At 43.3% G+C, this 15,269-nt stretch overlaps 4 protein-coding genes across 4 annotated transcripts; 1 reads left to right on the top strand and 3 right to left on the bottom strand.

Moving 5' to 3' along the window:
* Positions 1 to 19: 19 nt before the first annotated feature.
* ATC70_001641 (uncharacterized protein) lies at positions 20 to 2,044 on the bottom strand (the record flags this gene model as incomplete). The annotated part of the gene is made up of 1 exon (XM_064821035.1): positions 20 to 2,044. One exon carries the CDS (start codon positions 2,042 to 2,044, stop codon positions 20 to 22), a length of 2,025 nt encoding a protein of 674 aa, XP_064684955.1.
* Positions 2,045 to 2,627: 583 nt separating this feature from the next.
* Positions 2,628 to 4,150, top strand: ATC70_001642 (uncharacterized protein; the record flags this gene model as incomplete). The annotated part of the gene is made up of 6 exons (XM_064821036.1): positions 2,628 to 2,693; positions 2,767 to 2,916; positions 2,979 to 3,068; positions 3,127 to 3,239; positions 3,295 to 3,485; positions 3,537 to 4,150. The coding sequence occupies 6 exons, from the start codon at positions 2,628 to 2,630 to the stop codon at positions 4,148 to 4,150; spliced, it is 1,224 nt and encodes a 407-aa protein (XP_064684956.1).
* A 1,647-nt stretch (positions 4,151 to 5,797) lies between these two features.
* ATC70_001643 (uncharacterized protein) lies at positions 5,798 to 7,936 on the bottom strand (the record flags this gene model as incomplete). The annotated part of the gene is made up of 6 exons (XM_064821037.1): positions 5,798 to 5,898; positions 5,964 to 6,035; positions 6,098 to 6,712; positions 6,771 to 7,343; positions 7,403 to 7,616; positions 7,676 to 7,936. The coding sequence occupies 6 exons, from the start codon at positions 7,934 to 7,936 to the stop codon at positions 5,798 to 5,800; spliced, it is 1,836 nt and encodes a 611-aa protein (XP_064684957.1).
* A 788-nt stretch (positions 7,937 to 8,724) lies between these two features.
* Positions 8,725 to 14,320, bottom strand: ATC70_001644 (DNA-directed RNA polymerase II subunit RPB1; the record flags this gene model as incomplete). Its single annotated transcript, XM_064821038.1, has 6 exons — positions 8,725 to 13,119; positions 13,181 to 13,495; positions 13,550 to 13,798; positions 13,855 to 13,925; positions 13,979 to 14,177; positions 14,234 to 14,320. The coding sequence occupies 6 exons, from the start codon at positions 14,318 to 14,320 to the stop codon at positions 8,725 to 8,727; spliced, it is 5,316 nt and encodes a 1,771-aa protein (XP_064684958.1).
* Between the last annotated feature and the right edge of the window lie 949 nt (positions 14,321 to 15,269).

The raw sequence follows: 15,269 nt of genomic DNA on the forward strand, positions 1-15,269 counted from the left end.
CAAAACTATTGCATATGTGTTACATGATTGTACATTCAGAATCCTTTGAATTAGAAGAAGTGTTCTTTTCATCACGCGTGTGTTTACGTCTTTGTTGAGGGCGAGCACCGCCGTATTTTAGCTCTGTCAAACGTTGCATTGCTCTGCGGTAATTCTGTGCTGCTGCTCGCATATACCACCGCTTGGCTTCATCCAGGTTCTGGCGCACACCAGTGCCAGTCTCCGTGTAATATCCCACTGCATACTCTGCCTTTGCATTACCACGATCAGCTGCCTTGCGAGCCCATAGATACGCTTCGTTATCGCTCTGAGGCAACACACCTTCAGCGCCAGTCAGGTACCATCCAGAGAGCGCAAATTCCGCTTCCACATCGCCTTGCTCAGCAGCCTTAGAATACCATGCAATGGAGCGACGAGGATCCACAGGGCAATTGAGGAAGCCATTCTCGTAGGCCAAACCGAGCTTGAATTGGGATGGAGCATAGCCGTACTGAGCAGCTTGCGTGAACAGCTCTCTTGCATAGTTGAGATCAGGAATGACAGAGGGGATGCCTTCCTTTTCATACGCCAAACCAAGTTCATGCAATGCATGCGGGTGATCCTCGTCTGCTTCTTGAGACGCGCGCTTCAACCAAGAGATGCCTTCTCTGGGATTCTTTGGCTGGCCCAGGAACCCCTTGAGCAGGATCATGCCCAGCTTGTACATGGCCACATTATCACCCAAATTAGCAGCCTTTCTATAGAATTGTATGGCATGGTTCTTGTCTCTCTTGGTGCCAGCACCGACCTCATAACATACAGCTGCTCGAAACGTACAGCCAGGATGACTCTGTTTTGAGCCTTGTATGTACAGTGCGAACGCCTTTTCTGGATCCGTCTGCAGGCCCATGCTGCCTGTGCCATAGCAGTTGGCGAGGAAGAATTGAGCCTCTGGATAGCCTTGCTTTCCCATGCCTGAATGAGTGGCTAATTTCTTGACAATTTTCTGTGCTTCCATAATCATGTTTTCACGTGCCTTCTTTGTTCTTTTGGGATCTTGCTCATCCATGCATAATTGATTAGCTGCTTCGAGTAGAAATTTGGCAAGATCCAAGGTGGCTCGTGGATCTCCATTTCTTGCCTCGTTACGAAACATCTCTAGGTTCTCTTTGGTGGCAGGAGGAAACTGACTCTTCTTGGGTCGCTTGCCAGCTGAATTGGCAACGGATAGTGAGCTGTCAGCCAAATAACTGTTGTCCGTGGGTGCAATGGAAGGCGGCCCACCATTGTAATTATGATGTGGGTGTTGAGGTGGACGTGGTGGTTGCATCATTGGCCTCATGGGACCATAGTTTTGGTAATAGGTGTGTGATGGCGGTGGTGGAGGCCTATTGTAGCTCATGTGCTGTTGAGGCGACACGGATGATGGAGGTGGCATACCTTGATGTGACATCATATTGGATTGTGGCGGTAATGGTGCACCTTGCCTATATTGGAATTGAGCCTGTGGAGGTGATGGCTGCTGCTGGTGAGGATGATACATGGTGGAAGGTTGTCTATTCACAGGATTGCTGTTATAATTGTACGCAGGTCTTGCTTGCATGGAAGGAGAGTGCTGCAGTCTCGCATCTTGGAATTGAGGCGAGTAACTCATGGGTCTTACATGCTGAGCAGATGGCGAAAGTTGCTGTGGTGGTGGTGGTGGTGGTGGTGGTTGTGGTTGTAGTTGCTGCTGAACAGGTCTAGCATGTTGCAAGGAGGGCGATTGATGTGGGGAATCATGAACCAAAGTGGGTGTTCCGATGGCTGGGATGCTATTATCTGAACTCTCTCTTTGCGTATTGGAGGTGACGCTGGATCGAACTTCGTCTGGCTTCTGTACAATCGTGGAATTCGTATACATACTCTTTGATGGCGAGCTGTTATTCACTTGAGCGGCATTCTCAGTGGCTTCTTTGATGGCGAGTTGCTCAAAATCCAGCGTGTAGAAGGCTGCTTTATCTACATTGGCTATTGCATCTTGTGAATGCTGAAAATCACCCTCTGGCAATGTAGCAATGGTCATTATTATATTCTAATGACTGGATTTCGATTTAGAGATCGGATCAAGAAATGCCGCAATTCAGACTTACTATTATTATTGAGAGAGAGAGAAAGAGAGAGAAATTAGGCAGCAATTAAATGAGGATAGAAAGAGGGAAAAAGAGATGTAGCTAAAGAAAAAAAAAAAGGATAGCGATATCAATTGCTGAGCGTCCTTTCCTCATTATTTTCCTGTCATTTGTGTCACATTTAACATGTAATTAAAGTCGTTTTCTCCCGAGCATGTTTTTTCCGTTCATCCTAGCATAAGTAAATCTACAATTTGTTTGTCTGTAGTTTCATTGTATGATGAGGAATTAAGGTTTATTCTCGGTTGAGATGCGAATTGCCCTCGTCTGTATTAGGTCTGATTCGAGAAATCAGAAGGGAGGAAGAGCATTTGGCTCATTTACCGCAACAGTGCTCATTGGTCATTGGTTAACTGCAGCATGCTGACCTGAATTTCCTGGCATTTTATAAATGGAAGAGAGCATCGATTTATTTGGGCATCAATCCACGTTTTCGTTTTGCCTTTTCTCTAGCGTTATTTCCATTTATACACCTGTATGAAATCAATCACTCTTCCAAGGGCTGAGGACAAGAAAATCGTCAGACATGCTCTGCCAACGTCCGTACGTATCTCGCCTGTTTTGCATCCGCCACGTCTTGTACCTGAATTTGGCATATATATATATATACATATAGAATATATTCACAGCTGCCGTTGCCAGACTGTATTTAGCATTCGAGCAGGATGGCAACGTATGGAAATATTCTGGATTGTGGGGTGCTATGGCATTTTGCAAAGATCGCCAGAGGAACAACTCTTATTTTCTTCGACTCATTGATATTGAAGTATGTACAAGAATCGCGAATAGCATGATGGTCTGTCGATGATGTTTATTGACAGCAATTAGTCTAATCGAGGTGTTATATGGGAGCAAGAGCTATACGTTGGATTTGACTACTCGAAAGACTGTCCATTTTTACATTCATTCGAAACTGATGTGCGTTGGTTACAAGACAATTGATCTGCATCCATGCCGATATTAACACTCTCTGTAGGATTGTTTAGCTGGTATACAATTTGTAGACCAAGGGGAAGCTGATGTCTTTTATGATAAAGTATTGAATCGAGATTCCATCAAACTTAAAGATAGTCGTAACACACAGAAAAGGTATATTTGTACAAAAGTAATGCATCAAAATGACGTTGCTGACGTCTCATGACAGTGGTGATGTGGGCCGAGTACGATTCACGCCAGGAAAGGGATTCTCAGTTGACAATAACGACTCTGAAGTGCTCGAGATTCTAAGGGAATTGGAGAAATTGGAAGATTTCTCGGCAGCCGACATTGATCAAAACCAAGATTTCATCCAAGATTTCATTAGGCAGTATAGAAGTGGCAGCAAGAAATCATCCAGTAAGTACCAGTGTATAGCGTTGGATATCGAGATACTCACGTTAGGCATAGATAAAAGAGGGCCACCTCCACCACCACCTCCATCACGAAACAGACATGCAAAAGCACCCGCTCCTCCACCAATCCCTCCCATGTTGAATAGACCAAATCCTATTGCTCAAGGATCTCCTCCTCCTCCACCTGTTCCAAACAGAGGTATCAGGCAGTCGCCATCAATCCCCTTCATCAACATGAGGTCTTCAGTCGCGGTAGGCGGAGCACCACCGCCGCCACCATCACCACTACCTCCTCCCGTTGAACGAGGCTCTCCTATACCAACTGGTGCTCCTCCTCCTCCTCCACCACCGCCTCCTTCTGCTGGACCTCCTGCAAGCCCCTCGCCTATCAGTAGTATGGCTCCTTCTGGTGGTGATGGTCGTTCGAACCTAATGGCTGCTATTCGTTCGACTGGTGGTTTTGGCTTATTGAAAAAGGGTGGATCACTGAAAACTGCAAACACAAGACGCCCTGTATCATCACCAGCTTCTCGAGGCTTGAATCAGAAAAATTTTACTTCCAATCAAAGTGATATGGCATCTAGTCTTGCTGCAGCTCTTGAAAAAAGAAAGAAGAGTGCTCTTCATAGCGATGACTCGGATGATGATGACGATGATGATTGGAAATAAAGAATTCATTTTTTTTTATTAACCAAGAGCATGTGGATCAAACAGACGCGGGTTGTATGATTCAAAAGTGTGTCTGTTAAACATCGGTTATTTTAAAATATCCGTTGAAAGAAAAAAGGAATAGTTGACCATCCCAAACGAAACTATGTGGGATGATATTGTGTAAAATGATACGGACATAAAGCATAGCAGCGTCTAATGGTGTATACGAATGACATTGACTCATACATGACTCCTTTCATACATTTCGCATGTCATTGGCGATAGTTGACCTGATCTACATAAGTGCTATTTGAGACAGCATACAGTAGAGATGTTTATCTATATTGCTTCAACTGTCGATCAACAACAACCCAAATTATCATACTTGTATTATTCACACTTTCACAACTGATAAATACTGTATAAACACTGGCACCCTGGAGTCTTTGTGCTTTACGGCCTTTAACGCAATCAGCATGAGGCAGAACCGCCCTTCTAAAGAATTTCAGCTATCTATCAAAGATGTGATTCATGCTGTGTAAATAAACTCTATAAAGCAATACATAACCAAATTTGACAGCTTTCACGCTTTTATTCTTGACATGTAGACCTTTCTGAACCACCGGAATGACGCCAAACAATTGTATTCGAGTAGTAGTAACTTTCTGACACCTTTGCTCAACTTTTTGAGGACCCAAAAAACATGGCCAAAAATTGATCAAAAACCATGAGGGATACCTCATGATTTTCATTGAGAATCAAGCAATCTCATTTTTGACCTCGAAAATGAAGACTTTTACTATGGTATATATTGAATCAAAATGTTTCTCTCGATCCAAAGCAACCTCTGAAACCACTTTTATGAGGTTTTCATATGCAAGATTTGGATGTTTTCGCCGAAAACCCCATTTCATATATTCTGAATTTGCACGATACTTTTATTCAAAACAGCTATTACGATTAGTACCATTGGAAGCGCCTTGAAAAGCACTTCAAGAATGTATTAGGAAGCTTAGGATGAGCATCAATTTGTATAGTCGAATACCATAAAATAATTTTATCGAGTCGAAAATAGACAAATTCTGTCCAATCTTGAACATAAAAAAAGTACTCTGAGTTTGAAATAATTTTGGCGTTGGCTTGCTGCTGCTGGCTGGCCCAAATACTTTTCTGATGATGACAATGATGATTGCGATACTGATTAATAGGGATTGTGGATTTGAAAGAGCAATCAATTAGCTTGAATCCTTTTTTCTTTGGTTTTATTTGCAGCTTTTCCCTATAAAGCTGTCTATTGCAATGACAATACATCCTTGACGAGGCTTCTTTTCATTTCTTCTTCTTTCGTTTTCACAATGGCGTCCAGTTACTTTATACATTTCTTAATGTTGGTTATACCTTGATGCGTTAGTGATTCCTCTAATATCCACACTTTATGACACGCATCATATGTGTTTATTATATGCTCCATCTCTGTTAATATTGCTCTACTTGTTCATACCACTCATCTTTATACGATTATTAAAAGACTCCTCCCTGTGATATTTCCTCAAGCTAATTACCATCAAAATCAACACAATATTGCATATCATGGTAGATATCATTGATTCAAGAGAACTTCCTCCCGTTCAAGAGATAAAATAATTTTATTTACATACTAGCCTACTACTGCGAGTGAATGGGACACTCTTTTCCCTTTGCAAACCAGCTACCAATGCAATGGCCATGATACGAGCACATACAATTCAATCGAGTAATGGTATCACCTATAGTTAGGCACACCGTGAATAAAAAGACGCAAACAACAACTAGAGAATGCCATCGTTTTTACCTGATTCAAACTCTTCAAAGCAAATGACACATTCTTGCCCTATAAGTGTCGAACTTGGAGTCAACTTGTAAACTAAAAGAAACATGTTTATTAGTATCATTGTATCCATTAAATAAAGCAGTATTGCACTTTACCAACATATCGTATTCCACCTGCATTGATTTTTGATGCATCTTTTGATAAGCAGGCTTGCACATGTTCCTCTTGCTCTTCTGTATGCATTTCACCCAACCGTCTAGAGCAAACTGGACATTCTGACATGATACTGCTAGCTCTTCTCTTGGTGTTTCTACTGATTTCGCACACGACTATATCGACACATGTATCGCAAATACGCTGGGGCTGTTGTGAACAGTGTTCTTGATCCAAATGGGTGGCATGAGGAGGTTGAATGATTTGATTACTGGGTAGGAAGGCTCTATTAGCAGAGCAGCGATCACAAATAACTTGCCCACATTTTCTGCAGTGGTGTCGTCTTGTAATAAAGTTGAACCATCGATGGCATCGTCTGCAATCAAGTGCTTGATCATTGCTTTCCCAAGATAACAGCGTGTTGTCTTGCTGCTGCTCCTCGACTTGGTCAACTGGTATGATTTGGTGTATATTGTCTGCAGACATTTGCTCTTGCAACAATGGTTGTGGTAACGTAGAGCATCCAATGAATATCGACTGTGCTTTTGTCATTGTTGTGCTTACTGATGTACAGGTCTTACTCTCGAATGTGGTGCTTGTGGAATGCTGAGATAAATCTAGCATTTGAATGTCAATAAAAGATGGTAAATCAAGAAGAATAAAAACACAATGTACCTAAGCTATGGTTATCGTCACTGTCACTACTGCTATCACTGTTGGCATTGCTCATGCTTTGATCATGCAGGTCATTCTCCTCCTCCTCTGTCGATATCTCAATGGCTTTCTTCATAATTCTTACCCATCGCCGTTTCTTGATCCAGCCAGACGAATCAGTCTCCTCAGAAGACCAGCCATCATAGCTGAGATCTGGAAATGTGTAGTCAATCGTCCAATCTGATAACCAGAACCACGAAGTATTTGGTAATGCCACTTTGGATTTGTTCTGTATGACTTGGTCATGATGATACCATTTGGTTATTGGTTTACCAAACAGGCTGATGTAGGATGAATTGTCGGCTACTACTTCCAATAATAGCACTGGTATCGTCACATGAAAATCGAGTGGTGTGTTGATCAATCCATACTGCATTTCGTACTTTTCAAGCACCTGACAGAGATAAGCTTCTCCTGCTGCTGCAGCTACATCATAGGCAGTTTCACCAAACTTGTTTTTCAGCATTGGATTGGCATGGCTTCCTTGTAGCAATCGAATGACAATATCAACATGTCCCTTGGACGCAGCATTCACTACATAGGTGTCAATACTAAGATTTTTTTTTTTCATGCCGCACATGTGTGTCACTCACTCAACGGTGTATGTCCTTTCTTGCTCGCCACATTGACATTGATAAGTGGTTGATTCAGCAGGAATTCAGTCATAGGGACACTGCCAAATGAGCAAGCATTGTGCAAAGCAGTCCAGCCATCTCGATCCTGGTGCAAGTAATTGGCATTTGCCTTTTTGACTAGATACATGACAACGGACAAATGGCCTGCATAGGCTGCTTTTAAAAGCGCAGTCTATATAGACATCAAATGTTGGAAATCACCATCCATCAAAAATCAAGCACTGTACTTACCTCTCCTTCTTTATCTGTAGCATCTACTTGACATTGACTGGTCTCCACTAGGTATTTCACTAGATCAACATGTCCTCTTGATGCAGCGAAATGAATTGGCCGAAGACCGGTGGTTACATGTGGCAGATTCGGGTCGCAGCCATCTGCTATCAGTCGCTGGACCAGTGTCAATTGTCCACTTGCCACTGAGCGATGCAGATTGACATTGTTGTAAAGCAGGGTATCATTCAAGTTGGATGCAGCAGCAGCAGTTGTTGTCATGTTGATATACAAGTGAAAGGGTATAAGCGATATTGAAAGCGTGGGTGTGTGTGTGATAAGAAGAAGAAGGAGAAAAAAAGGAGATAAAATTTAAAAAGGGAGTTTTTATGGGTGCCCTATGCAAAACATGTGTATAGGATTTTTCTCTTGTACCATTGTTTTTTTTTTTTTTTACCCTTTCCTACGTCTGTCCTTTTCTGATATTAGCCCATTGTCTTGTTGATGTGGTCGTCTTGGATGCCGATTGTAACTTGGCGTCTTTGTGCGTGTGCGTGTGCGTGTGTGAATCAACTATTACACTTGCGCATCTCACGGAAGCACCATTTACAGACAGACCTCGTTCGGGACACATGGGGTCATTTTTTACTGCGTTTTCCACATGCACATGTGTTGTAATAGGATCGAGGATCGCAAGGCTGTCCCTATGGTCAAACACACTTTTTTAAAGATATAATATTTAGAGTGAGATTTTGGATATTATGGCCCTTGAGCATCCGATAGTCAACCATCAAGTTTGAAGGATGCACAATTCATGCAATTGTATTAAATGTGCACATTGTGTCATCACTCGTTGGCATCCAAATGCCCCCTTTGACTGTCCATTTGCACTGTTAAACCACAAATGCGAGAAGGATCAAGACAATGGTATTGACATTTACATGAATTTGAGCCTTATTATTTATTTATTTTTGTGTGTATGATCAAGGCAAATTATATTGATGTGCGAAATAAAGAAGGTGAGGAGGGAAATGTACTGTTTTTTTTTCTTGTTTAAAATGTTGCTATCATTACTTCTTGTTCTTTCCATTGCTACTTGAAGAACCATAAGTAGGGGAGGTAGGACTGTAGCTAGGGCTAGTAGGACTATAGCTAGGAGAAGTAGGACTGTAACTAGGGGAGGTAGGTGAGTAGCTTGGGCTAGTAGGCGAGTAACTAGGGCTGGTAGGACTGTAGCTAGGACTCGTAGGTGAATAGCTTGGACTCGTTGGGCTATAGCTGGGACTCGTAGGGCTGTAGCTAGGCGATGTGGGGCTGTAGCTTGGACTTGTGGGGCTATAGCTTGGTGATGTGGGGCTGTAGCTAGGACTAGTAGGGGAGTAACTTGGAGATGTAGGGCTATAGCTAGGACTAGTTGGACTGTAACTAGGTGATGTAGGACTATAACTGGGTGAAGTTGGGCTGTAACTAGGCGAAGTAGGGCTGTAGCTAGGTGAAGTAGGACTATAGCTGGGACTAGTGGGCGAGTAGCTAGGACTAGTTGGTGAGTAACTAGGCGATGTGGGGCTGTAGCTAGGCGATGTTGGACTGTAGCTAGGCGATGTGGGACTATAGCTTGGGCTTGTAGGTGAATAATTGGGCGAAGCAGGTGAATAGCCGGGAGATGCAGCATAAGATGGACTAGAGGGTGAGTAGCCTGGCGATGTAGGAGAATAACCAGGACTCTGTGCATAAGGACTAAGATCGCCGCGCCAAGGACTAGCAATGGATGTGGCAGCACCCGAGTTACCCATTGGAGAGAACATGGGCTCTGAAGGAGATGATGGCTGTGAAAAGTCAACCCAATCAGGAGAACGAGTATCGTAAGGTGTAGCCATGTTGGGAGTCATGTAACCAGGACCAGGCGTAGCGAAACCAGCAACATCGCCAGCGACACCCATTTGCATGTTTTGTCTGTGATCTTGAGGCACGGATTGTAACATCTCTTCATCCAACATGACATCAAACTCACCAGTACCAAGAGGAGCCATTTGACCTAGCATGATGTTTTCAGCAACACCTCTACAGTCATCCAGCTCACCGACAGCAGCAGCTTCCATCAGAATTTCAACTGTTTCTTCAAAGGAACATCTCATCAATGCACCAGTTTCAGCTCTATTGATACCATGACGAGTGATAGCCATTAAATGGCCACGGTTAGTCATCACATCACAGAGCAAGGCCAAGTGACGGTAGTTGACATAGGAACCATCAAATTCAATAACGTTACGCAGTTCCTTAAGAAGAGCCTTACGAGTAGCTTCAATACCAAGTACCTCCATGATTTCAACAGTGTTGTTGGAGTAAGTACGAGTCTCATCCACACCGTATTGACACATAACTTCTTGAAGATTGATACCATCGGTATCAAGACCCCATTCAGTAGTAGTTTCAAAGTTGCCCTTTTCGTTGAGAATGGTGTTCTTACGCTCGACAATGTAGACCTTTCTGATGCCAGGAATACCACGAAGATTGATAGAGCCCAACATACTGGCTTCCAGTTTACGCAAAAAGGTATCCTCTTCAGAGCGAGTATCCTCTTCATCCATGTCCTTGTCTTCGTTCTCATCCATCATGACTCTGCAACGAATCACTAGCTTTTCAGAGTTCTCATCACTGCCCATGACATGCAAATCGCTGCGGAATTCCTCAGAGATCTTTTGTACCACCTCTGTGATGTTGAGACGCTTATCAATCATCATACCACGGTTCAATTCAATACGAAGCAACCAAGGAGACACACGCGTGACGAAGGCAGAGTTGTCATCTTCCAATTGATAGTAGGTATCGACGAAATCAGCATCTTCTTCAATAATGGTGTTTCTTGGGTCAGGATCATAGTAAATCTCAGTGACAGAGGTAACCTTTTGCAGTGTTGTGTGCTCGAGATTAACCTGGACTTCCTTCGCCAATTCAATGTTGCGGGATCGCTCTGCATCCAACCACACTTCCAGACGAGGCGTCTTGATGTTCTTGGCAACGTTGATAATTTCCTTCAAACGGGGGACACCAAGGGTGACGTTCTTACTGGACACACCAGCATAATGGAAAGTATTCAATGTCATTTGGGTAGCAGGTTCACCGATAGACTGGGCGGCAATGGTACCAACCATCTCACCAGGGGCGACGATGGAGGTCAAGAAGCGAGATTCAATTTCTCCGAGAATCCATTCGAATGCTTGAGATGTCAAGTGGAACTCCTCCACTACACGCTTTACAGAAAAGGTAGAACGGAGCAAGATTTGGAACAGCAAGGTAGCGTTCTTTTGAGTCTCGCTGGAAATCTTGTCAGAACCACGCACAACTAGTAGACGTTGAGCAAGCGCATTGATGCCGTCCACAATTTGCAGAGGGTGAATGTCAGAGGGCTTGCGAGGGTCCAGATGGAAGATTTGCTGTGAGTTGGTAATCAGACGTGAGAGATTGACAGGCAAGGGCCACTTGTCATCACCGTTCTTGAAGATGACAGTTCTCAGCTTTTGACGGTCTTCAGACAGCTGGTGGAATTCATGGTCCAAGTAGGATTGAGCAGTTTCGCTACCTTCAATGCTCTTGAGCACATTGTAGTTGAGAGCACCCTTACGGAAGCCCTTGTTCATGACATCAACCTTGTAACGCTTCTCGAACTCTTGCTCGTTGCACTTGAGCGAAAAAAACTTTTGGCTTTCCACCGACATGGCATCCATACCGTCTTCACCGTAACAGAACTCAATGATATCACCTAGCGAATTACGCACAGTACCATCGTACTTGACCATCACATCTTCCAGAGCCTTGACAAGACGACGTTGGATATAACCAGTTTCAGCAGTCTTGACAGCAGTATCGATCAAACCTTCACGACCACCCATAGCGTGGAAGAAGAACTCGGTGGGCGTTAAGCCTCGCAAGTAGGAGTTTTCGACGAAACCACGACTCTCAGGGCTGTGGTCATCCTTGGAGAAATGGGGAAGGGTACGGAACTTGAAGCCATAAGGAATACGTTTACCTTCGACGTTCTGTTGACCGACACAAGCAGACATTTGAGAGATATTAATGAAAGAACCCTTGGAACCAGAGATAACCATTTGCTTGACATTGTTGTCCTCCTTCAAACTGTTTTGAGCCATCTTACCAGCATCATCACGAGCCTTGTTGAGTGTTTGATTGACCTTGGCTTCGAAAGATTCACGCAAAGTCATACCAGGCTGCACTTCCAGCTTGTCTTGCTGAGCAGTGATAATCACCTCTTGCACACGCTGCTTGGCTTGCGAAATAATGTTGGTGATGGTTGTCATGGAGGCCTTGTCAGCAATGGTGTCACCGATACCGATACTGAAGCCATTTTGCAAGAGCCAGTAGTTGACAACTTGCTGAGTGCCACCCAAGAAGTTTTTAGCAGCTTCAGGGCCCAATTCATTCATGATGGTGTGAATAAGACCACCGCCAGCAGTACCAACCGTCTTTTTACACACAATACCACAGATCAATTCACCGTTCTCGATGATAACACGCGTATCGCCAGGAGAGATCAAGGTGGTTTCGCCATCAGGATGCGTGGAATGGAAGGTTTGACAATTGATACCCTTAGGAATCACCATAGCCAGGATTTGCTTACCGGTCCACATGGGCTTTGGTTTGAGGATAGCAGGAGGGGGAATATAACCATCCCAAGAGGGAACCCACATGACGATATTCATAACGAGATCCTTGGTCAAGAAGCAATCACGAAGCGTGAATTTACGGATACCACAGAGCGTATCTTGCACAATACCCATGACAGGCTTGTTGGACTGAGGAGATACAATTTGCTTGGGCACCATACAGATTTCAGTAACTTCAGCTCTGGTTTCCAAGGACTGAGGGACGTGAAGATTCATTTCATCACCATCAAAATCAGCATTGTAAGGCGAAGTGACAGACAAGTTGAGACGGAAGGTAGAGTAAGGCATCACACGCACACGATGGCCCATCATGGACATTTTGTGAAGAGAGGGTTGACGGTTGAAAATGACAACATCGTCGTCGTTGATGTGTCTTTCAACGCGGTAGCCATATTGAAGTGGGATTTCACCAGCACGCTTGCGATAACGCAAATCTATACGCTCACCATTATCACGAATAACATATTTAGCACCTGGATGTTCCAATGGGCCATTGCGCACCAAGACTTGCAGTCTGTCAATGTTATAAGGAGTAACGATTTCAGGATAGGTTAAATTACGGGCAATACTACGAGGAACACCCACTTGATCCAGGGCAAGATTGGGATCACCAGTAATAACAGTACGTGCAGAGAAATCTACACGTTTACCCATAAGATTACCACGAAGACGACCTTCTTTACCCTTAAGACGAGCACGAATAGATTTGAGAGGTCTGCCCGACTTTTGCAAAGCTTGAGGCTGACCAGCGATATCGTTATCCATGTAGGTAGCAATATGGAACTGTACATGTATTTAATAAAAAAAAATACGGGTCAAGCAATCCAATTCAATATTAACAAACCTGCAAGAGCTGCTCAAATTCTTGGACAACGTGTACGGGAGCACCTTCTGATTCACAACGCTTTACATTGCCGTTTGCCTTGAGAACGTCAGACAATTTGTGGGTCAAATCATCTTCACCACGACTGGTACCATCCATTTGAATAGAGGGACGCACTTGAGGTGGAGGCACAGGTAAGACCGTTGTAATCATCCATTCAGGGCGAGCAAACTCTTCAGATAAGCCCATATCACGGATATCCTTGTCAGAGATGTTCTTGAGAATCTGCAGTACTTTGGCAGCAGTCAGCTGTTGTCTTCCTTCATTGCCAGAGTCCTAATATGGCTGTCTGTTAGCACACTGTTCACTACAAAACACTCACTTACTTACATCTCCTGCACTAGCACGGAACTGGGCGTACAACTTCAAGCCATCCTTACGAATAAGAGGCTGTTTGTAGCCGCAGCCACCGTGTGTGCTCTTGCGCTTGCCATTGTCAAACTCTTCCTTTTCTTCTAAACCGCCTTCAGCTTCGTCGCTGCCTTCACAAGTCATTTTTGCTTTGGCAAGGTCCCACACTGCACGAAGCTTAGCTTTTGAATCGGTAATTTTCTTTGCTCTTTCGAAACGAGGATTGGTCTAGAGGCAGCAAATGAGTATAAAAACACGCTATGCTTTCCATGATAGATACATACTTCATCGACCTTGAGCTTGGAGCAATGGAAACAAACACACTCAAGAATCTTCTTCACTTTTGTCAAGAAACCTACAGAGAGGCATGAGCTTCATACATTCATCGAAACAGTGTATCACGCTTACCAATATGATAGACAGGTTTAGCCAATTCAATATGGCCAAAATGACCCGGGCATTCAGCCATGCCTTCACCACAGGTTTGGCATTTATAATTACGATCAATAGTACCCATACGAGGATCCAACAAACCGCCATTTCTAGGCTTTTGAGTGCCTTCGTCGTATAATTCAGGATATTCAATCTTGGCGACGGACATTGCTTTCTATAATAATAGAAGGATTAACAATGAGATGATACACACGGTTGTCTGACACGTACAATCTCAGCAGGCGAGAGGATACCGAATTGAACAGCATCTACACGTCGAAGAGGAGCAGATGAAAATGCAAAGGGATGTCCACTCATTGTAATGTACTAATTTTTTTGGCTTTTTTTTTTTGTATGAAAATTTTTCAGTTGTTTTTTAGGTTGTTTTGTTGTAAGGTTGTTGACCGTTTGGTAGATGTATGTACGAAATGAACGGTCTGTGTAGTTTTGTGTGCTTCTTTTTTCTTTTTTCAATAATCTTCTGTCGAGCGTATGCTTGATTTCACTACAGAACAAGGATAGAGATAGAAATCACCACTGATGAAGCGAAATAAAGGGAGGCTGCTACTAGAACAAACAAATGAAAGAAATTCTCTTGCTTTCTTTTTTCTTCTATTCGAGTCGAGAGGCGAGAAAGAGATGGAGAAAGCGACGATAAGATACAACAAGTAAAAAGGCTGTTACTGTATCTAATAGGTGTGGTTGTTGGATGGAATCTTGTTGTTCGATACGCAAATTAATGTAAAAGAATAAAAAAATTTGGTTCGAACAAAAGGCTAGTACGCAGCAAGATGCGAAAAAAAGAGTCTTTTGAATACATTTTTTCAACTATATCATGACGTCCTCTTATCTACACCAATGATTTACTCATAGAAAGGTGGCTTCCAGGCGGAGATGCGCCCACATGCAATGCTTCTCCACTATTCAAACAGTCGACATGTGTCATTGATGTATACAAGTTGATACCAGTACACTTACATATATCATGAATTCGATGATTGCGTTTGAAACTACCATTGAATTGGGTCCCACAGTGCTCGATACACTTTTGAATAGTCGTAAATCATCATGTCGCTGCTGCGGTAACAAAGCATTTGATAGTGGAGCGTAATTTTGAACATGAGCGAGTCGAGTACACCGGACAACAGCTATACAGCAATAAAGCCCATAACCTAGGCTACATGCTGGTACTTTCTCTATCCAACTATCTTTGTTCGTTGGCTTTGAAGCCATCGCTTACTTTATCAAATGCAGCAAAGAAACTAAA

Source organism: Mucor velutinosus (genome assembly GCF_035048745.1).
Source record: "Mucor velutinosus strain NIH1002 chromosome Unknown tig00000041, whole genome shotgun sequence".
NCBI classification, from domain to species: domain Eukaryota; kingdom Fungi; phylum Mucoromycota; class Mucoromycetes; order Mucorales; family Mucoraceae; genus Mucor; species Mucor velutinosus.